Here is a 24,609-nt window from a genome sequence, read left to right as displayed (position 1 = left end):
TACTTCTCTATTTAGTTCTAAGTCTTGCTACAGATTTTTCTGATGAATTCAGCCCTGTAGTTTTTAGGTCACTTCTATCTGCCATCTGGGAAGCTCTGTTACCATAGAGCTTAAAAAATAATTTACAAACCCCACCAGCCCAAAAGTGTATCATCCAGGGTGATGGAAGCAAAGATTTATACCAAAAAAGTTTTTCTCCTGAAGTTTAATGATTTAATTCATTCTTCAGTGGCGATGCTCTCTGTGGGTACTCTATATATACTCAAGGGCTTGGACAATTCGTTAGCCATGTGTGAAGCACAAATCTTTCCATGGGAATGACTATGAGTTAGAAGAACAGAGCAAATTTCTGTATTTTCAGGTGCTATTGTATTTCCAGTACCGATCTCTGCAGTCAATTAAGTAACACTGTCTTTTCGGTACAAGCCCTTCAGGGATGATTTGGAGGTTGGCCCTAAAGTTCCATTGTGGTTGACAGGAAGAAGGCAGAGAATATCTGTGAATGCTCCAAGGAATGGCCCCTATAGACCAGTTATGCTGCACATCCCTCATTAAAAGATTTTTTAAAAGGAGGGGAAAAATCTTTAGAACAAAACTAACTCAATGAGAAAAAATCTGACATTAATTGTAGTGTTCCACACTCAAAGGTTGTCATATTGGTAAATATGAAATGATGTTATTTTCCCTATCGCTTTGTTCAGTTCCTATAATTCCATGGTTTCTCTTTTGGTGGTTTTGTTATTGTTTTTTCCATTTACATTGTTGTGGTTTTGTGGGTCATAAACTCTTTTGGAAATCTAGTGAAGACTATGAATTTCTCAGAATGATATTTTAAGTGCATAAAATAAAGGGTATAGCCTTCCAAAGGAAATAAATTACATTGAAAGACAGGTATCAAAATATTTATAAGTTTCCAAACTCTAAATTAAGAACTCCTGCTCTAGAGCAAAGTTTCACAACCCCCTAAGGAGGTCATATAACTGAAGGAGGGGAATCACAAAATTACGATTTATTTTCAGGAAAGATTTAATTTTTGTGCCTATTTTATATACCTATATTCTTGGGGTCACAAAAAATTTCTCGGGCAAAAAAGAGAATACAAGTGGAAAAAGTTTAAGAGGCCTTGCTCTAGACTATAAACAACTATATATACATCTTTCTTCTCATAGCTTCTATCAATGGATGAGCTCCTATTAAATACTATGTACTCAGTCTTTCACATTCTCCTGTTTTATTGTTGAAAGTCCAGCACTCTACTGCCAATTTGAAGTTATTGTTTCTGGATATTAGCACAATGGCTTGTTTTGTGTCTTTTGTAAATCAAAAGTGTTATGTAAATGTGAGTGGTAATAATGGTTATTATTAATCAGTAGTTAATGGGCCCATAATTTCACTGGTGTGGATACTCCTTCCACTAATGCAGTTTTCAATCCCCCTTTCCCATCACAGATGGTCTAATGTTCCTTGGATTGAATTGATTCTGTTGTTTGTAATACTGGAGTGTGTATGAGAAAAGTAGGAAGTGATGCTTTTACTCTTACAATTTAGCTCTTCCTCCATCAAAAGACGATTAAGTCCGGCTCACAGGTAAACATAATAAGGAACACACTGCTCAGTGGGACACTTTCCCATAAGCCACATATAGATTTATGCTTAAAACTAAACTCCTGGATAACATACACAGGGAAGAACAGGAGGAAATGCAGAAGGGAAGCCAAAGCAGCAGAAGTAGCCAGAGAAGCCATGAGGAAGAGACGTGGAGGAACAGAGAGTTCAAAGCATCAGGAACAGGGAAACGTGTGGAATCAGGGAGATGAAGTGTCTTGTGAAAGGAACAGCAAGGACTGCAAAGTACAAGAGAAGTATAAGGTACAAGAAGACTGAACGGTTGGAAGAGGGCAGCTTGTGGAAGGATTTACAAACCAAGAAGAGGATTTTATGTTTGACCTCGCAGGCAAGAGAAAGTCGCTGAATTTGATCCTAGAGGCAAAGGAGAGGGAGGAAGATCAGTTTGGCAGCTGGCATGGGGATGGATATTAGGTGGTGAGCAGGTCAGCAGGCTTTTCAGTAGTTCAAGAACAAGGTGATGAGGGTCTCTACAGTGGGGTAGTCACGAGAAGTGTGATGAAGGTAGAAATGACAAGACTTGGCAACTGATAAGATATTGGAAGTGAGCGTTAGGAGTTAGGACATTACCTAAGTTGGAGTTAGAAAATCCATTTTCCACTTCTCATACCACTTTTGTCATCAGTCAAGACTCTTAACGTCTGAGTCTGTAAAATGGGTTAATAATTCTCCCACTGCCTACCTAGCAGAGGTGCTGCAAACCAAAAAGCACTGTAAATGTCAGCTGCTGTTTCTAATTATATAAGCGCCCACTCTCCTAAGGAACATAGACATGAGACATTCCCCTTAGTTTTCAGAGTGAACCAACCAAGGTCCCAGAGAACCAACGATCCTCATGGGGATGGGAATGTGGGATTCCAGTACTGTCATGCCAGCATTAGAGCGCTAATGCAATGACCATTACTCTCTCTTGTGCACAGTCCCTTCTACTCTGTATTCTGCCTCAATAATAGAATAGCAGGCCCCCAAATCACTAACAATACTACATTGTATTGGAGTCCATGTTTTGAGTAATAATATTATCACTCTCCTTATCCTATGGAATTTCCTGTAAATATTCTTCCCTGCCTAATACAGCTTCCCCTTTCCTATACGGTAGCATATTATGATTGTCCCATGAATTCTGCCAATAAAAGCTATCCTTTCTTTCTTTTTTCCTGAGGCTGGGGATAAGTGACTTGCCCAGGGTCACACAGCCAGGAAGTGTTAAGTGTCTGAGGTCAGATTTGAACTCGGGTCCTCCTGAATTCAGGGCTGGTGTTTTAAAAACTACTTTTAAAAACAAAACTAATCCCAATGTGGGTTAGTCACTTACTAGTCAGTGCTTGTACATCCCCTTGCACAGGGGGGCTCAGTTTCTTTTTCCTAAGCAGGGAACAATTTGAGTGAGGCAATACTGGCTTAGATTTCTAACTGAAGCTCTTTCTAGGTATAATTTTGAATGAACTGTTTTCTCATGCTTCAAGCAACTTACCACACGGTCATTAAGACGGCTAAAATTCCCAAATCCAAAATAATTGGACACAGTGGGGTCATCTCGGCTGTCTTAGCAACTTGATCCATCATGCAGGATCGATGCAAATTTACCAGAAAACGGCCGTGGGTCAGGATGTGCCCTGAGGCAAGGATGATTTGTTGGTGTCTTTATTGGTGATTTAAAATTGTTTTTTGGCAAAGACTAATTCCTTTCTACTTCATTCAATGCCAGAAGTTCTCTGGCTTCCTTCTAATCCTATTACTTTCCTGTTGGTGGAACAGAAAGATGGAATGGAATTCCCTGAGGTCAGGTTGCTGCTGACGGCCAGAAATATCTTGTTTGATTTCTTGAGGGAGATGAGGATGGTGGGCCAAGGCAAACTATTATACAAACTGTTTCTGCAAGGTCCAAAGGCAATAATTTGCAGGAAGAGTCACACGAGCGGTGGGGATTAATCAAGGAAGTTTTCTCAAATAAGGAATTATATAGAAGCAGAGAAGAAAATCACAGAATAATCTAGGCATTAGTGGATTATCTAATCCAACCTATACCTAAATAGGAATCCTTCGTACAGTATCTCTGACAAATAGTCACCTGGCCTCTATTTAATCTTAGCATTTAAAATTAAAAATAGCTTAATTTTAATTTATTTTTCTTATTTTACAGATGAATACAGTGGTTTCATAATCATGATCATCTATAAGAATTTGCAAAGTGTTTCACATACATTATCTAATTTGATCCTTACAATAACCTGTGAGATCCATGTCCCTGTTATCTCCATTTTACAGATGAGGAAACTGAGTCCGAGAACTTTAATAACTTAGCTAGGATCACACAAGCAGACGTTAACGAGGCTGGATTCTAACTCAGTCGTCCCACCTCCCAGTCCGGCATCATGGCACCCAGTGCTACATTAGTCCCAAGATCAAACAGCTGGCTGGTGAGAAGTCCCACTTTCTCTGACTCCAAATCCAGCACTCTTCCCCTATCCATATCATCTTTCATCAGAGTTGACATGTAATAGCCAAAAGCTGGAATCCCTGGTCCCCTCAGCTTTGGGCCCACTGCTCTGTCCTCAGGTTATTCTCTCAAGAAAATTTGAAAATGTTTCATTCTAACTAAGGGAGAATAAGTATAGTCTATCCTATGGTTTCAGGGCCTTCAAATTCCCTTTCCTTCTGTACTTTGCCTGTCTTTTCTCATCTCTGATGAGCTCCCTAAGAATGAAGGCTGAGGGCCTTCTTGTTAGCAATTAGCTTTCCCACGAATTCTCCACTGAAAACAAGAGCAGCAATTAATACTAGGTAGGGAGGAGGGTAGCCAGGCAAGGAGGAGGCAGTTCATGAGAATTCTCCATGCCCAGTGACGGGCTTCCCCCGTACATACCTGGAACAGGTAAGGGGCAGAGTAGGATGCTGAGGCAGATGGGAAAACAGAGAGAATGTTTTTGTCAGTAAATAGGGACCTTTTGGTGGCCTCCGACACACACCTTGTTTTTGAAAGAGAGAATATTTTTGGGGGAGCCATGTCCTCCCTAATTACCATCATGTCGTCTCGAGGAACTACTAATGTAGTGGGATTGGATGGGCTAGCTAGAAGGAACCCAACTGATGAATAAACTGATGAGATTAAATGACACACACACACATTTCTGGGGTGAAGAGGGGTCCTGATGTAAGTGTGTCTGCAGTTGAGCACAGCGCGAGACCACCTTCTGACCCGACCCTCTTTCTATTCCCTGTCCCTGCACCCACGCGCCCAGCAGCACCCAGGCCATGTCCCTGGTTCCGTGGTTCCGATGGAGCGAGACCTCCCCCAGGCTGACTGCCAGAAGTCCAGCCGAGATGGTGATTGAGACCCTGATGATGGAGCTGGATTGGCAGACGAAGGAAGCTGAGAAACAGCACCGGGAGCGGGAGAACGAGTACCGCAAGATCCGAACCGGAGTTGACTACAGTTGGCTGGCCAGCCCACCCAGGAACGCCTATGACCTGAGCCCCGGAGAGCGACTGCAGCTGGAGGACACGTGCACCAAGATCCACCCTTCCTACTGTGGGCCCATGATCCTCAGGTACGGCGTGTGACTGAGTGAGGGAAGGGGGCAGCGGCAGTTCGTGAAATAAAGCTTCAGGGCTCCAGGGGAGTTTGGAGGGGCTCCAGTCCAGCTCTCTCATTACACATACACAGTATGGAGAGCTTAAGTGCCGACAGCATGTAAATAATAAGTGGCACTATTGGGATATGACCCCAAGACTGATTCTAATTCAGAACTCCTTCTACTATATTGGAGCAATTTTATTATATATTATTATTATGGAGTCCATATATTATAATCTGAGGAGTGCAGATAGCCCTGTCCCCATCCCATAAAAACATCTCTCACAGTAGTTGAGAAAAAGGAAACTTTATAGTAATAACAAAGCTTTTTTCCAGCTTCCCACGTGTAAATGGCAGGTTCCATAATGATTTGGAGAAAATATAGGAAAAAGAAGAACGAGTTCATGAAATTAACTCTGACCTGGACCATACCTGGCTGCCGAGTCCACCTAGAATTGCCTTTGACCTTAGCTGGGAGGGAGGAGGTGGAGGCAAGAAGGAATACGTGCAGACGGACACGGTTTGGAAATGATTTGTTTGAAAATGGTTATGGACAAGATAAGGCTCACCTATCAGATCTTAGGGTCCCAAGGGCAAAGTCCAGAATGTGGTGGGAGGGGATGAGGAGGACGGCCAGAATACAGGCCGTAGGGCTTGGCAATGGCCAGGGAAAAGGCCTTCAAAGAATATCTGGAATAAATAAATAAATAAAAATAAATAATGCCTGGGCCAATGGAAAATGGAAGAGATGTTTCACTCCAAGCTAAGTCTAAGGCCATACACCAGGGCAGGGCTTACCCAAAGTACGCAGCCTCATGGCTTCCGAGCCACTGGTCAATATCCAGGAAAGGGACAGAATTTTTTTTTATTGTTCCTTAAAGTCATGTTCGTATGTGTTGCTAGGACAACTAGCTATTAAATTTGGTGACCTCACTAGAAAAAAACTGTTATTGTGTTTACCATGAGAGGCCTAGTTCCAGATGGGGAAACAGTGAGAATGGTTCCATTGTTATGAAATTATTCAATCCAGTTATTCTGATGGCTCAGGTCCCTGTCTGCACCAAACAATTCACCAACTTGTTGGTCTGACCATTGAGCTTTATATCTTCTTTTTGTTTTTCATCCTTCATTTTCGAAGCGGACCAATTGCAGGTTTTTCTAAGAGCATCCTGCTCATCATTTCTTAAAGCACAATAATATTTCATTCACCACAATTTGTTCAGCCATTCTCCTGTTGATGGATCTCCCCAGAGTTTCCAATTCTTTGCCACCAGAAAAGAGCTACTCTAAATATTTCTGTATATAAATATCCTTTTCTTTTTTAAAAATTCCATATCAGTAATTTTATACAAGAAGACTTGAATGAAAGGAGAAAAAAACAACATGGAAACAGCATGTTTCAATCAATATCCGTTCTTTCTCTGGAATCAGATAGCATGCTTCCTCATTAGTCCTTTGGGATTGTCTTAGACCACTGAATTGCTGAGAATTCACACTTCTTCACTGAACAATATTGCGGTCACTATGTACAATGTTCTCCTGGCTCTGCTCATTTCATTTTGCATCATCAGTTCATGTAAGTCCAGGTTTTTCTGAAATTATCCTGCTTGTCATTTTTTACAGCACAAGATTCATTACAATTATATACTACAGATGACATGATGGTATACTTAGAGAACCCCAAAGACTCTGCTAAAAAGCTATTAGAAATAATTCAGAATTTTAGCAAAGTCGCAGGATACAAAATAAATCCACATAAATCCTCAGGATTTTTATACATTACCAACACAATCCAACAGCAAGAGATACAAAGAGAAATTCCATTCAAAATAACAGTCGATAGTATAAAATATTTGGGAATATATCTACCAAAGGAGAGTCAGGAATTATATGAGCAAAATTACAAAACACTTGCCACAAAAATAAAGTCAGATTTAAATAATTGGAAAGACATTCAGTGTTCTTGGATAGGCCGAGCGAATATAATAAAGATGACAATACTCCCCAAACTAATCTATTTATTTAGTGCTATACCAATCAGACTCCCAAGAAACTATTTTAATGACCTAGAAAAAATAACAACAAAATTCATATGGAAGAATAAAAGGTCGAGAATTGCAAGGGAAGTAATGAAAAAAAAGTCAGAGGAAGGTGGTCTAAGTGTACCTGATTTAAAGCTATATTATAAAGCAATAGTCACCAAAACCATTTGGTACTGGCTAAGAAATAGAATAGTTGATCAGTGGAATAGGTTAGATGCACAGGGCAAGATAGTGAATAAAAATAGCAATCTAATCTTTGACAAACCCAAAGATCCCAAATTTTGGGATAAGAATTCATTATTTGACAAAAACTGCTGGGAAAACTGGAAATTAGTATGGCAGAAACTAGGCATGGACCCACATTTAACACCACATACTAAGATACGATCAAAATGGGTCCAAGATTTAGGCATAAAGAACGAAATCATAAATAAATTGGAGGAACATGGGATGGTTTACCTCTCAGACTTGTGGAGGAGGAAGGAGTTTGTGTCCAAGGGAGAACTAGAGACCATTATTGATCACAAAATAGATCATTTTGATTACACCAAATTAAAAAGTTTCTGCACAAACAAAACTAATGCAAACAAGATTAGAAGGGAAGTAACAAATTGGGAAAACATTTTTACAGTTAAAGGTTCTGATAAAGGCCTCATCTCCAAAATATACAGAGAATTGACTTTAATTTATAAGAAATCAAGCCATTCTCCAATTGATAAATGGTCAAAGGATATGAACAGACAATTTTCAGATGATGAAATTAAAACTATTTCCACTCATATGAAAGAGTGTTCCAAATCACTATTGATCAGAGAAATGCAAATTAAGACAACTCTGAGGTATCATTACACACCTGTCAGATTGGCTAAGATGACAGGAACAAATAACGATGAATGTTGGAGGGGCTGTGGGAAAACTGGGACACTGATGCATTGTTGGTGGAGTTGTGAAAGAATCCAACCATTCTGGAGAGCAATCTGGAATTATGCCCAAAAAGTTATCAAACTGTGCATACCCTTTGACCCAGCCATACTACTACTGGGCTTATACCCCAAGGAACTACTAAAGAAGGGAAAGGGACCTGTATGTGCCAAAATGTTTGTGGCAGCCCTTTTCATAGTGGCTAGAAGCTGGAAGATGAATGGATGTCCATCAATTGGAGAATGGTTGGGTAAATTATGGTATATGAATGTTATGGAATATTATTGTTCTATAAGAAATGACCAACAGGAGAAATACAGAGAGGCTTGGAGAGACTTACATCAACTGATCCTGAGTGAAACGAGCAGAACCAGAAGATCATTATACACTTCAACAATGATACTGTACGAGGATGTATGCTGATGGAAGTGGATTTCTTCAACATAGAGAAGAGCTAATCCAATTCCAATTGATTAATGATGGACAGAACCAGCTACATCCAGAAAAGGAACACTGGGAAATGAATGTAAACTGTTATTTTTACCTTCTGAATCCAATTCTTCCTGTGCAACAAAAAATTCGGTTCTACACACATATATTGTATCTAGAATATACTGTAATATATTTAACATATATAAGACTGCTTGCCATCTGGGGGAGGGGGTTGGGAGAGGAAGGGAAAAAATCTGAATAGAAGTAAATGCAAGGGATAATGTTGTGGAGAATTACCCATGCATATGTACTGTCAAAAAAATGTTATAATTATAAAATAAAATAAAAATTAAAAAAAAAAAAAAAAAAAAAGAAATCCCTGGAGCCATGGTTAACTTTCCTGGCTTATTGGAACAGAAAAAAAAAAAAAAAAAAAAAAAAACAATTATATACTACAGTTTGTTTAGCCATTTCCCAATTGATAGCATTTGTTTGATTTCCAATTCTCAGCCAAAGTGAACATTTTTAAGCTGACCTTTAGTGGCTCTGTCCAAGTCAAATTTCTAGGCTAAATACACCATACCTTTGACTTTGCATAGTCATTCTAAAGTTCCTGTATTAATAATATATGAAACCTCAAATATTTCAGGCATTCCTTGGGGTTAATGTATTATATTTCCAGGTAGTTCCTAGTAAAACAAATTTTAACTCCTGAGGAGTACCAACTGTCATTCAAGTGCACTTTTATCCTAAAAAGGAGAGAGAGGGAATAAGGGATTGTGCAATAGGAAGCATGCTGATCTAAGTAGGACCCATGTTTAAGTTTTTGGCTTTATCTCCCACTATTATTGTGACTGTGTACAAGGCGCTAATTTCTTTTTCTTTTTTTTTTTTTAAATTAAAGCTTTTTATTTTCAAAACATATGCATAGATAATTTTCAACAATCCCCTTATGTTCCAAATTTTTTTCTTCCTTCCTTCTCCCTCACAAGTATCATGCTGCACAAGAAAAATTAGATCAAAGGGGAAAAAATGAGAAAGAAAACAAAACAAGCAAACAACAACAAAAAGAATGAAAATACTATGTTGAGATCCACACTCAGTCCCCACAGTCTCTCTCTGGGTGCAGATAAAGGCATTAACTTCTTAAAAGTTCAGTTCATCCTAAATAAAATGGGGACAATATTTTCACAATCTATTTTATAAGGCTGTTGTGAAATGAGTCCTGTTGGAATCTGAACTATTATCATCCCTTTCGATAAACTAGTCTGAAAAGGTTAATTTGAAGGGAGGTGAGGGTTTGATGAAAGGAAGAGAACAAGCAATCAGTAATGTGATTTACTTGTACAGTAAGTTAAGTCAAGAAGCATTTATTTAGTATGTCAGGCACTGGGCTAAATACTGAAGAAAGTAATGCAACTATAGTTTCTGTCTTCAAGGTTGTTATAGTGTGTGTGGTGTGTCGCTGTGTTATGGATGAGGAGATAGAACAAGAGAAGTCTTTCTTTTTTAGGAAGGTGCCTTTCAGAATAGAGAAAAAAGAGACAAGGAAAAGGCTCTGCAATTTGCTTATTTCCCAATTTTGCAGAGGGATAGTCCTGATTGGATTATGAGATGGTCAGCCATAGGGAAAGAGAGAGATCCAGCTTTCTCTCCATCATTGCACTGGTCCACCATCCAAAATACAAAGAGGAATAATAGGAAAACCAATTATTTCTTACATAAGTACTTTAAGATTTGCAATGTAATTAAGAAGAGTATGCCATTGAAGCTCTTCTTATAATAAAATTAGTAATTCTATTTTATATAGCACTTCTATGGTTTGCAAAGTACTTTTCTCATGGTCCATGGACATAGTCCTTAAGGATGCAGGATGACCTCCAGCTTAGTGAGAAATTAGAGATGAGGCAATGGGACAATCACCATTACCCTGCATACCTCATAGGGCCTGTGAACACTTAATAGAGCTAGTTGTATAAATCATAAACATATAGTAGCATCATACATTTTGAGCTATGAGTGACCTCAGAGATTATTTAGACCAACACCATCTGTTTTTAAATTTTTATTTTATTTTTCAATTAACAAACATTTATTTTTTCCCTCCCATCTTCCTCATTCCAACAATTTTAAAGAAAAGGGACCAATGCCCTTGTTTTAAAGATGAGAAAACGCATGCACAGAGAAATTAAGTGACTTTCCCAAGCTCTTGAAGATAGTATGTGTGAGAAACAAGACCTCGGATTCCAATTTCAGTTTTCTTTTTATGCCCTATTGAGATTTTCTTGGTGCAAATTTGTCCTTTCATTTTTTTGCCCTCCATTTAAGACTCCAGGGCCAGAGAAAGAGTCCTTCCACCATCTTTTTTCAATGGTCAAGAACATCAAAATACATACAGACTCTGCTATCAGAGAACAAAGAAGGAAGTATGTTGGCTCACTTGTTACTGTAGTATGAGAAATTACAAAATAGGATGGTTCTTGTCTCATCTCAGGAAGTGAATCACAATACTTTATAACAGTTGACAATTATAATGTGTGTGTGTGTATACATATATATATATATATATATATATATACATATATATATATATATATATATATATGTATACACACACACACACACACACACACACACACACACACACACACACAGAGTTTTTCATTTGGTTTGATCCTTAGAATAACTCTACCTTACAGGGTACAGACAAACCCTAATTCCCCTTTTTTCAAAGGGTGTCCTAAAAGTCCTAATTCAATTTACAGTTACTTAAAACTGCCCTGACTTTTGAGAAACTATGTATGTATTGCCTGTCATCGGGGGGAGGGAATAGAGAGAGGGGGGGATAATTTGGAAAAATGAATACAAGGGATAATATTATAAAAAATATATATATAATAAAAAATTATTAAGTAAAAAAAAAAAAAGAGAGAAACTATGTATGTGAAAAAGGTGAGGCATGGAAACTTTAGTCACTTTGACCAATGTCACACAGCTAATAAGTGACAGGACTCAAACTCAGGTCATGGATCCAGAGCTGAGAAGAATTTCCTAAGCCACATGGTCCAAATCCTTCTTTTAAAAAGTTAATTCTTTAATTAAATTAAAAATTAATTCTTTAATTAAATTAAAATTCTTCTAATTCTAGACTTGTGATGGAAAACACTATCCACATTCACAGAAAGAGCTATGGAGTTTTCATGCCAATTAAAGTATACTATTTTCACTTTTTTTCTTTCTTGTGGTTTTTCCCTTTTGTTCCAATTCTTCTCTCACTACACGACTAATGTGGAAATGTTTTAAATGATTGTATTATAACATATCAGATTGTTATCTTGGTGAGGGGAAAAGCCTGAGAGAGAAAAAATGGAAATCAAATATTATAAAAGTAAATGTTGAAAACTATCTTTAAAAAATAAAATATTAAATATCAAAAATAAATGTCTTCAATTAACAACTATTTATTTTCTTTCCATCAGCTTTGCTTTCCTGGCTTCTATAATCTCTTTATCTTACAGATGAGAAAACAGGAGCCTGGGGAAATTAAATGACTTTCCCAAGAACGCACAAATAGTAGCAGAGATGAGGTGTGAACCAGATCTGCTGACCCCGAAACTAGTGTTCCTGATCCCTTGATCACCGCTCTGCCCCCCCCCCAACTCCCTATGGTCCTTTTAATAGCAGATGGTCATCCAACCATCTTAACTTCTTAAGCCTCATTAAAAACTCTTAAAAGTTCACTTCATCCTAAATAAAATGGGAACAATATTTTCACAATCTATTTTATAGGGCAGTAAGGGGGAATTCACCACCTCTTAAGAGACCACATTTTGCTAATTATTAATGAGTGTTTCCTTACATTAAACTCAAATCCGCCTCAGCATTCCTTGTTCCTAGTTCTGCCACTTAGACCAAGAAGTCTAAATTTTTCATAATTTATATGGCATCCTTTGATGATGCAATGATTCTTGGAGCTTTTTTTATTTTTAGTGGGGCAATTGGGGGTAAGTGATTTGCCCAGTATCACACAGCTAGGAAGTATTAAATGTCTGAGGCTGGATTTGAACTCAGATCCTCTTGAATTCAGAGCTGGTACTCTATCCTGGTTGTTTTATTATGCTATATTTCTTGCAAGCATATGAACACACAAATAGAGTCTTCATTGGGAGAAACTAGAATTGCAATATTCCCTTAATGAAGTGAAGGGTCAAAGAATGGACTTCCTTGGAGGAAGAGGAAGGAAACAGCGGGGATAAAAACAGTGTTTAAAGCTGAATGTTGCATGATGTGTCCTGCCCTCTGACTCTTGGGCTTCTCCTAGGTTCCGGCAGCTCATCGCTGAATATGAGCCCGAAGTCCATGAGGTATCCCAGCTCTTCCGCTCCGTCCTACAGGAAGTACTGGAGAAGATGAAGGAAGAGGAGGACGTCAGGAAGCTGACCAAGCAGTGGAACATGCGGTCCCGGGGCTCCCTCTCCCTGACCACCTTTAGGACCCGTTCCCGCATCTTCCCGTTCGCCAGTGACATCAGGACCATCTCAGAGGATGTGGAGAGGGACATCCATCCCACCCCCAGGGTCTGGAGTATGCCCGAATTCCAGATGCACAAAGACAATAACTGAGAAAAGGGCTGGAGGCCCAGGAATGACTTGGTTAGCTAGGTTTCATCCACAGATGCTGCCTTTTCCCCTTCCAGTCCCCCGTTACCTGTTCCAGTCTGACATGCTCTCCTTGCTCCGTTTCTGAGATTCTGGACCAGGAGTGAGGAACCAATGAATATACCAATTCTAAGGATAATTATGGGTTTGAGGCCTTATTTATACAGACCTAAGCCAGTCAGTGGCAGTCAAGATCTAGGGAGTACATAAGGTTGAAAGAGCCCACAATTCGTGATCCTACAACCCACAGAAGTGTGTTGGAGACTTCAGACCACTATCATCCTAGTTGTTTTATTATTATTTTTTTAAGATCAAATAGAAGAGTTCTCCATCATTAGTATTGGGTAGACAAATGTCCCCATTCCATATCCCTGTCTCTAAGAGCAAGTGGACAACTTTGCCTTCCTGCTAAGACCTCTAACCCCCAAGGTGTGGAGTCTTCTTAGGTTTAATTATTCCTCCATGTTGACTTTTGTTGTTGAGTGGTGCCGGTTTAATCATTTCTATTCTTTGGGATTTTCTTTTCTTTTTCTTTTTTTTTTTCAAACTCAATAAGTCAGAGTTGGTTGGAACCTTACAGAGCGAGTCCAAACCCCTCATTTTATAAGATGAGGGAAACAGACCCAACGAGGTTAAGAATCCTATCTTATCCTAACAGACTGTTCCCTACCGGCCATCTGGCAATTCCTCAGTTCCTGAGCCTGTAAACTCTGGGCTATGACGGAGCAGGGCCTAAAGCCCATTTCCCCTCCACATCCATCACCCAAGTTAGCCCCCCAAGAAACATTTAAGTATCTGGTGTCTTGCAGGTCTCCTAAAATTCTACTGGTAGACTGACATGACAGCACCCAGGATATAAGTGCTCTGAGAAGGCCCTCCCTATAAGTTTTGCCTATTAGGAAAGCAGGGCATTGAGAGTTGCAAGGGACCATAATAATCATCTAGTTCAAATCTTCTTACTCAATTTTGAGTTTTGAAAAAAATATGAAAACCAAAAATTCAAAAATGTGTTTTATTGAAGCATTTATCTTTTTAAACCAAATTCCACCCCATCTCCATCCCTGACCCTCAATAATAGTCCTCATATAAAACAAAGCTGTCTTAATAAAGTGGCTGAGACTTCCAACTGACAGAGAAGAATTGATGTGCATCTAGAAACAAACCATCTCTTTAAGCCAAGGAAGGAGGTGCATTCCAGCATCAGTCATCGGGAATCATCGATTGATCATTGCATTTGATCTAAATTCTGTTGTGTTTCCCAATATTGTTTTCATTTATATCCTTGCACCAATTATGCATGTTTCCTGGTCTTTCTTTGTTCCACATCAATTCACACAAGTTTTTTCCCTGTTTCTATGAATTCCTAATAGTTGTCATTCCTACAATGTCATTAGTTTAGACCAGGAAATCTCTGGTAAGGAAACTAATCATCCTGCACTAATGCAGATCAGTAATTCATCTGTAACTCAGATCTTTCCAAACTACTGAATATTCTCATCAGTTAAGAGAGGCACCTGCAGTGGCACAGCCCATTAAATGTCGTGGGCAGAACCTGAACCCACATCCTCCTGGCTCTAAGGCTGGCCATATATGGCCCTCTACATCAAATAGTCTCACTGCATGATAACAATGCATTATATGTACATTAGTCAGCCATTCTTTAAACAAACTCTATTCCTTGTTTTTTCTTTGCCACACAAATAGCTGCTACAGATATTTTATACCTCTCATTGATGTCCCAGGCATGTATGACCAGCAGTGATTGCCTGAGCATGAACAGTTTAGCAACTTTTCTCACATAATCCCATTATTTTCCATCCTAGCCAACTCTCATTTTACAGGTGAGGAACCTAAGGCTCAGAATTGGTGCAGTAAATAAGAGTGCTGAGCCTGAAGTCAGTCAGCTTCATCTTCATGAGTTCAAATCTGACCTCAGACACTTCCTAGCTGTGTTACTCTGGGCAAGTCTCCTATCCCATTTGCCTCGGTTTCCCCATATGTAAAACGAGCTGGAGATGGCAAACCATTTCAGCACCTTTGCCAAGAAAACCCCAAATGGGTCACAAAGAATAGGATGTGATTGAAAAATGACTGAGCTGAACAAATAAGAAATCTGGGATTTCTTTGATTCCAAAACTGGTATTCCCTTCATCATCCTACATACTTTCTGTACGATCTGTATGTGAATTAACCATTTGGGGAACAATTAATAGCAACACCTTCAATCTAAGGCAAATTACTGGTTAGCACAGTCTAAAGCAGCCCCTTCTTGTCTGTGATTGGTCAGAATGCAAATTAATCAGACAGTGTGAGCAAAGACACTATAGGAGGGAAAAAGATTAATCTAGAAGTGAAGGAGCCATAGACAACACATACCAACATCCAGTGAAAATGGTTGGGGGGGGGGGGCTATCCTGTTCCATAGCATAAATAATTGAGAATCTCATTTAATGCTTTCCCAAATCTGAGTAATTGCTAAATAATTCCTTCCCTTTGCTTGCATAGATATCGGCTGGGAAGTCTAAACCTGCCCAATATTCTGACCTTATCAGATGTTCAGTGTTATATTTTCACTTTTGGGAGAATGGTTTCAGAAGTGTAGCCATAAATCAATCTTGGAGCAATTTTGGGCAGGGGAGATGGTATTATCAATACAGAAACTGATTCTTTCTACAACCCAAAAGGTTCTATGCGGCAGAAAGCCCTAAGGGAACCACACAATACCATGAAATGTAACTGACTTTCATTAAGATTCAGTGAGAAAATCACAAATGAAATTTTTCTTGTTTTATCTTCAAGTGAGAGATTGATGGTGAGAGGTTTTAGGTGACAGGTGGGAAGGATATGCAATCAAAATATAATTGAAAATACTATGACTATTTAGAGATAAATGTTTTAATAACTGGTTTCTAACAGTACACATGACAAACTTTTAGGTTTAATCTGAATTATTGGCATTTTCTCCATCAGTCGACTGATAAACATTTAATAAGCACCAACTATGTACCAGATACTATGCTAAGAGAAAACATGGTATAAAAGTGCAGATATGGGAAAAAAGTGTACTATAACAAGGCCATTTAATAAATAGACTCAAAACAGGATTATTCATTGTATCACTACTCAAAAAGAAGCAAAAGAAGTTTAAAATCTTATGGAGAAGTCAACAGGCAAGAATATATTTATAAAGCAAGCTGCATAGAAAGCAAACAGAAAACAATTAAAAGAAGGAAAAGTGCTGGAATCAAGAGAGTGAGGGAAGACTTTCTGCAGAAGGTGGGATTTTAGTTGGGACTCAAAGGCAGCCAAGGAGGTCAGAGCAGAAGAGAGGGCGAGTGCTAGGCAGCCAGAGAGAATGGCCACGGCCAAAAGCCCGAGCGTCTTGTTTCTGGAGCAGCCAGGAGGCCGGGGCCACTGGACCAAAGAGTAATACTGGGGAATAGAGTAGGAGGCGGCTAGACTAGGAAGGGCTTCAAATGCCGATGGAGGACTGTGTAGGATTCTAAGGGAAGAGTACCACAATGTCTCTTGTGAACCTCCAAGGCGAGAAGGATGGACCTAAGGATAACAGAATCTGCCATTGACTCTCGGGTCACCATTATCCGTGAATTCTCTCCCTGTCTAGCTGTGGAATTGCTCTGACTTTACCTAGTTAAAGCGCCCTCATGTGTCCCTGTATTGTAATAATATTTAGATTTTTCAAAGGACATAATAGCACTTTTAATCTCAGCATTGCCTCAATTGGTAATGTAGTTATAATGTTTTGTTGTTGAGGAAGCCATTAAATGACAGGCAGACTTAAGTGTCTGAGGCTGCACTTGAACTCAGGTGCTCCTGACTCCCCTGGGCCACCTAACTGCCCCCATAATGTCATTTTAAATTTCTCTATTGGGGTACCTATGTAGTGCAGTGGATGGAGCAGCAGCCCTGAAGTCAGGAGGACCCGGGCTCAAATCCGACCTCAGACACTTCACCCGTCCTGGCTGTGTGACCCTGGGCAAGTCACTCCACCCCAATTCTCTCAACAAAAAGAAAAAAAAATTCTCTGTTGCTCATGGGCCATTTGCAAAATTCTGGCCTGGGAAGCCAGTAGTGAAATCTAAAGATTGTTTGTTGCATTGCAGTGAGCCCTGGACTTAGAGTTAGTGGTCCTAAGTGTGAATACTATTTTATTTCTTACCGGTGAGAATTTGGGCAAGTCACAAATACTTTCTAGATCTCAATTTCTTTATCTCTGTAAGGAGGGAGATGGACTACCTGGCTTTCTACTCTTTAAATTCACAATCACAATGTCTAACCTGATATATTATTATGATGTTAATTAAGTCCCTCCTATCCTATCCTTAGCAGACAAAAAAGGGGAAAAGGAGACATTTATTTAATAAGCACCTCCTATGTGCCAAGCACTGAGCTAAGTCTTTTATAAGTATTATCTCATTTGATTTTAACAGTAACCCTAGAGGTAAGGACCATTATTATATTTTTCAGTTGAGGAAATTGATTCTTTTTAAAAATTGTCTTGTTTTTAGTAGAAAAATTTTTGTTATGTAGCATAGGCTGGTTGAACATAAGTTAGATGATTCCAATTTTAGTGTTAACGCTGAGAGAATAAACAATTTCTCATTGTCCTCTCCTATTCATCCTCCACTCTGATCAATTCTCAACTATCTTCTTTTTTGTTCACTTATTTCACTTGTGCCACATTTGAGGTTTTCTTGGCAAACATATTGGAATGGTTTACCATTTCATTCTCCTGCCCATTTTACAAATAAGGAAATTGAGGGAAACAGGGTTAAGTCACTGGCCCAGCATCACACATCCAGGAAGTTTCTGAGAACAATTTGAACTTATGAAGATAAATAAATCTTCCTGCTCCCTGGTATTCTATTTATATCTTATTGCTATTAGAAAAAAAAATAATCCTAAATGTCTTCTTTCACTCAGCAACTTTTTCATTCACTAAAGTATGATCAGAGTTTGCCCCACAAAACAAAACATAAAACTCAAACAGGGCATCCTAAGGCCAAATAGAAATGAATTTTGGATTATGAGGAATGTATGGTCTACAGCAAAGAGCTCTGGACATGGGGCTAAGAGGTGAAGGCCAGAGCCCAAGATGGACAGTCACTAGTTGTATGTCTGTGAATTCACTCATCTGTAAAACAGAAACAATAATATTTGTACTTCCTGCTTCACAAAGTTGTGGTGAGAGGGGAAAAGCCATTGAAAACTCTGATGGATATTGCAAAGGTGAGTAATTATTACTATTATTATTTTTTAATTATTATTATTTTGGCTGAGGCAATTGGGGTTAAGTGACTTCCCCAGGGTCACACAGCTAGGAAGTGTTAAGTGTCTGAGGCCATATTTGAACTTCAGGGCTGGTGCTCCATCCACTGCCTCGTGGTGAGTAATTATTATTGCTCTCTCATTCATCACTGAGGATTACTTAAAATTGAGTAATACAGCTTGGTATAACAAGTTCCCTTTCTCAAATCTTTCCACATTTTCCTAGCTCTCTTTGGAACCTTCCATGAATTACATTACATGCAGATCTTTAAAAAAGTCCAAAGTGAATTTATCTTCTGCACAAATGTAGTTTTCATGTAATTGAATGACTTCAGATCACTTGTTTAATACATTTATTTGTAATTTTTACTCACCAGCGTTCAGACAGTGTGCTGAATTTAACCAGGAAAAGAGAAGAACTTAGGAGGGACATCATCACTGCTTCCAACTATTTGAAGTTCTGTATTGTGGAAGAAGAATTCATTTTGTTTTGCTTGACCCTGGAAGGCAGAGTTGGGACGGATAGATAGAAGTTAAGAAAGAAGGATATTTTAACTTAAAATGATGAAAAGCTTCTTCATAATTAGAGCTGTCCCAATGTGGAATAGGCTGCTTCACAGAATCCTACAACTGGACGGGATTTCAGTTTTAGGAAGTGATGGGTTCTTTTTCAATGAAGGTTTTCAAAAAGTGGTTCAATAGCCACTTGTTGGTCACCTGGTAGAAGGATTCATGCTTCATAAGACTGTAGATTTAAAGCCAGAAGATACCTTTGGGTAGAGGTTTGAACTAATTTAGCCCTTAGATGTTGTGGGTCAGATTGTGTACTTTTCTGCCTCTTCTCCGCAATAATCATTGATCCTGAACTTTGATTTGTAGACTGGCCACCACTCAAGTGATGGGTTTTTTTTTTTTTTTTCATAGATGCAAAAACTAAGACTGTCTGAATAACAGGTCGCTTTCCCCAATGGGAATTCTGCCAGCCATAGAACTATTCTTCATGCTCCGAATCTCTTCTTCCTCAAATGAATTTGTTCCAGGAGCAGTTTTGAATACTTACAGTTCTGATTCTCTTATTCGTGAACAATTTGAGGCAGATACAGTTTTTCACCAATAGTAAAGGAAAAGTTATCTCATTTTCTTTGAAGTAGGACTTGTACTAGGAATCAGGATCATCAGATTTTTAGAACTGGAAAAGATTCAGAGATTGTCTTGTCCCACCCATTCCTCAAATTAAGAAACTGAGGCCTGGAATTGTTAAGTAACTTGCTTAAAGTCATATGAGTAATTCAATCCAAGTTCTTTTAATATTAAATTTAGTTCTTTGCCCACTCCACTGCAGTGCACTTCCCTCCCAAGCCCTGTGTTTCATCATCCACTGCTGCGTGGGAAAGCCTCTGTATTATGTATGTAGTAGTATTTGCAGCATCCAAAACACGCAACCCTTAATTCCTCCATAAAATCTTTTTCTGCGTTCTAAAGATGTTTCTCTAAAGAGATACTGCCTGGCCTCTTGATCTCCTAAAATTCAATTCCCAGAGCTTCCAAGCCTCACCTTATCTATCCCTTTTGATGCTTGTGACCATTTAATCCCCAGCAGAAATCAAAACATCAACCCCTCTTCTCACAGCGAGGCACAGGGGAAGAGACACACAGACAACTTCCTTTTCTTTTCCTTTGCTACACTGCTCAGATGTCATTTCTTCTCCTCTGGTTTAGATGTCATTTTCAGTTGTTACAGTCCCACTGAAACTGGATGCCAACCAATAAAAATGAAAATCCAAATGGCTTTGTTGATTTGAGCTGTGGCAGACTACTGATGAATTATGCACACAGGCTCATTGCCTGCTGACAGATGTCCTGAGTCCCCATTTCCCCAAATGACAGGAGGGTTAGAAAAGGGCATGAATAATCTTGGCAGCAGAGGAAGTTATTGCAACCCAGTCTTGGAGGATAGATGTCAGCTCCTGAGCAATGCTGTTAGCTTCTGAGCTAGTAAATGGGGAAATGAAGTAAGGGGACTGGGGAGACCGGGAAGATTTGTTCAACAGGAAATCATTTGAACACCTATCAAGTGCAGAACTCATGGAACCAAGGGAAACTTACAATCTCTCTGGGAATACCAAAAAATCAACTGTCTCTTCTTGTACCTTCTGGAACTCCCTCCCCTAATTCCCAGGAGGAAGGATTGAGCTTATCTGCCACAAACTGGGCCTGACTCCATTCCTTCTTCGCCGCGAATGCGGCATGGAAAGAATGTGGATGAGGAGACTCACATTTAGTCCTGATCCCATCGTTAATTTATTACGTGACACTCACTAAATTAGTTAAATTCTCCAGGCCTTATCTCCGATTTGTACAATGGGGGAGTTGAACTCTAGAAAGCTCTCTAAAGTTTCTTCCAGTTGAAATGATCAAAGGGTGTCCATATCTTAAAATGGGAAAGGATCAGGGATTTCATCAGAAAGGGAACTCCCTCCACTACTCATTCAATGGACAAGCTAGGGCAGAAGAACAATGCAGACATCCATTTAAAATGTAATATTTGGGGCAGTTAGGTGGTGCCCCAAATCTGGTCTGTGTGACCCTGGGCAAGTCACTTGACCCCAATTGCCTCAGGGGAAAAAATGAATATGAAGTCTTAACTAGTGGGCCAAGGCCCATAGGGTTAAGTGATTTGCCCAGGACCTCATAGCCATTAACCCTTTACCCTCAGTTCTGCTTGACTCCAAACCCCCAACTCTTTTTCCTGCTTCCATATAAATAAATGGAGTAATGAAATGATGGCTTAGCATAACTCAGTCTCTGAAAAGCTCCTGACCTCTTGCTTTTGACCTTGAGAATGCCAATGAGTTTGTTGTGTCAGTTTTGTCCCTGCCAAGTACTAGAAAAATCATGTTAATGCTATTCCCCATATCCATGACAAGCTGGCATTTCTATCTGTTTAAAATCTGGCTAGATATTATTATCTAGTCATGTTTCTTTTATATCTTTCATTATTTTTATTTATTATTATTTATATAAATATTAAGTTCAGTCATGTCTGAATCCTTTGTGATATTGTGCACTTTTCTTGACAACAAAGATACGGAGTGGCGTGTCATTCCTTCTCCAGCTCACTTTACAGATGAGGAAACTGAGGCATACAGAGTTAAGTGACTGGCCCAGGGTCACACAGCTAGTGCCTGAGGCTGGAGTTGAATTAAGATCTCCCCATCTCCAAGTCTGTTGCTCCATCCACTATATCATCTAGCACTTCCTCAGACATTATAATTAATCATATTATTATATATAACTGTATTTAATGTATAACTAAATATTATATATTTTTATAATTAAATTAGGTGCTTAATAAACATTGGTTGAATTGAGTCTATCCATGTCTTCTTGGGACATGCTGTCTTTTATTAGTTGTCATAAGTGGTAGCTTGAAGGCCTAGAAAGTGCTTCCTCTATACACTGAGGACTGACACAAGCCCAGAGAGCTCTGACCTGGTCTGCCCCTGAGGGGATTCTCCCGTGATACCTAATGAAAGTAGGGCCATGAAGCATGCAGAGATATCCTGTAACTGGTCTGCTGACTGTGATTAGAAAGAACCTTTTTCAGTTGGTTGTAGACCGGAGGTGGAAGATCCTCCAGAGGCCCCTTCCCTGCTTGTCAACCGGTCTTTACTTGGTTGGTAGTAGATGAAAACAACTGCTTTAAGGGAAGAGCTTTCTCTTCTCTGAGGCTGACACATGGCCCTATAAAAACAGCTCTTATTTGGTCCTTCCCCTTGCCATTCTGTCCATTTCAGATGAAGGAGATTAATAGAGAGGTTCTCACCTGGTGAGTTTTAAAAGGCCAGGTGAGAAAGCTTCCTGGAGTCTGAGAACCTAAGTCCATTCCAGGTTCTGCGGTTGGTCCAGTATTAATACCCAGAAGAACAAGAAGTGATCTTTGGAAGTGATCTAGCTGTGATGAGGACACTTGCCACATCTTGATTGGTTGGATCAATAATATACAGAAATATGCTTAGTCCATTCCCCACCCCACCCCAGAGATCAAGGTAGAATAGAGAAGAGTATGCTCTTGAAATATTGAAGGAGGAAGGATTATTTGTATTTTTATTCTTATTCTATCTCTAAAAGCTATTTGATATTATGTGATAAAATGAAACTAGGGCACTCACTAGTCTCTAGTGGCTAACAGTGGGAGAAATGCAACTAATCAGAATTGGGCCGATGACATTAGGGATGCTCCAAATCCCTCAGGGTACCTAGGAACCCAGAGTGGGAGAAGTAGCAACCGAACTCTGGGATAGTGAACTCGGAACATATTTGCTACATCACCAATAATCCCATAGGGAAAGTAATGAAAATATTATTATCCTCATTTTATAGATGAGAAAACTATATTTCAGAGAATTTAAGTAATTTGCTCTTTAAGGTTATATAGCTTACAAATTTAAGATAGACACATGTGTACAAGACAGACAAAAATAAAATGAAAATGTTTGTCCTTTGTTTTCGAAGAGGACCATGACATCAGGGGGGTGACATCATGACATGCAAGTAAATTGGATATAAGTGAGAGAGGACTGGGCTAAGTCATCTGCCTCACTTTCCCTTTCAGCATCATCATCCAGGTTTAGGTCAGGATGACTGGAGATGGCCCTGGATGCAGTGGGAGACTTTTTAGCCTTTTCAAAACTAAGGTCTTCCACAGTTCTCAGTATGACTGACCAGAAATCCTGAGGATCTTCCCCTCCCAGATTCATTTTTTTTTCATAGAATTCAAAGGAGATTATTTAGTCAGACCTACTAATTTACAGATGAAATTGAAGCTCAAAGACAGAGATCAGATAGGTTTTCCCAAGCTAGCTGGTGGCAGGCAAACAGTGACAGAGCTGATTCCCAGTTATCACCTTACAATTATCTGCCCATTTCTCAAGGAGGCAAATTTTCATTTAAATTAGTAAGTGATGAGCCTTCATATTAGACACACAAACAAGATCATGCCTAGTTTCTTAATTCCAAGTCTCTACTGGCTGGCATAAGAACAATTTATGTCATTTTCTTCATATGACTATAAAATAGATTGATTTTCATAAAATACACATGAAATCCAGATTTGTTTCTGTATAGTCGCATTATATCTATAATATAGGACAAGTTTTATATCATAGCAATTACTCTACTTACCTTAGACAGGTGGTATCAAATTCAAATAGATGCCTGCCTTGATGCATATTGATTCAAGATCTGCAAATTATCTTTGTTATTTAACACCTTTGCTTTAGACAAACTAGTTAAATAATGTTCTTCAATGTGAGAACAATGTACACTAAAAGTGTGCTAATAACAGCTGTCTAACTAGGCAGGTTCTATATGGAATCATTTTCATCAAGTTATGAAGAAGCTTTTTACTTATCCTACATCTAAAATTTGAATAAAGATATTTTCTTCCAATACAACAGTGGGATAAACTAAGTCTTCAATTAACTAAAGGATCTATAAGACTGGCTTTGAACTATGTTGTTGGGTTTGTTTGTTTGTTTTGCAAATTCCCTTTCCCACTTTGGGGAACATTAGTGCTGTTTATTATGCCAAGTCATCTCCTATTTCTATGTTCTTTTTTAAAAATTAGTTTTTTTTGTTCCATTCTAAGTTGCACACTGTCCCTCTCCCCCCATCCCTCCTCACTCCACACAAACAAAGGCCACCATCTGACATATGTGTGTGTGTGAGAAATTATACTATGCATACATCTGTTTATCAGGTCTTCCTCTGGAGGTAGATAGCATCTTCCGTCACAGGCCTTTTGTAGTTAATTTGAGTACTTATAACACTCAGAATAAATCTTTCATAGTTATTCCTTAAACAATATTGCTGTTATTATATCCAATCTTCTCTTGTTTCTGTTAATTTCACACAGATCTTTTAATGTTTTTCTAAAATCAACTTGCTTATCATTTTTTATACTGTAGTAGTATTCCATCACCAATCATATACCATGACTTGTTTAGCAATTTAGAAATTCCCTCAATTTCCAGTTCTTTGCCCCTACAGAGAGAGCCACTAT

The 24,609-nt window shown here is 38.9% G+C and overlaps 1 protein-coding gene and 1 long non-coding RNA gene across 4 annotated transcripts in view; one reads left to right on the top strand and one right to left on the bottom strand.

Annotated features, from left to right (window-relative positions):
- RD3 (RD3 regulator of GUCY2D) overlaps positions 1-13,392 on the top strand; it is a 29,258-nt gene extending 15,866 nt beyond the window's left edge. The window contains exons 3-4 of one of the 3 annotated variants that reach the window (XM_074309086.1): positions 4,872-5,177; positions 12,920-13,392. In XM_074309086.1, coding sequence (XP_074165187.1) covers positions 4,882-5,177; positions 12,920-13,220 — 597 coding nt within the window. In that variant the 5' untranslated portion in view covers positions 4,872-4,881 and the 3' untranslated portion in view covers positions 13,221-13,392. Of the gene's footprint in view, positions 1-4,665; positions 5,178-12,919 lie in introns of all 3 variants that reach the window. The other 2 variants (XM_074309087.1, XM_074309088.1) reach the window with 2 other exon arrangements.
- The window catches only part of LOC141565678 (uncharacterized), a 155,945-nt gene that overhangs the window by 109,127 nt on the left and 22,209 nt on the right, over positions 1-24,609 (bottom strand). The window lies entirely within an intron of this gene.

The sequence above is a fragment of the Sminthopsis crassicaudata genome, chromosome 4 (assembly GCF_048593235.1).
Source record: "Sminthopsis crassicaudata isolate SCR6 chromosome 4, ASM4859323v1, whole genome shotgun sequence".
Lineage (NCBI taxonomy): Eukaryota > Metazoa > Chordata > Mammalia > Dasyuromorphia > Dasyuridae > Sminthopsis > Sminthopsis crassicaudata.
The sequence above is the reverse complement of the archived record's forward strand: the minus strand, read 5'-3'. Positions and strand labels throughout refer to the sequence as shown.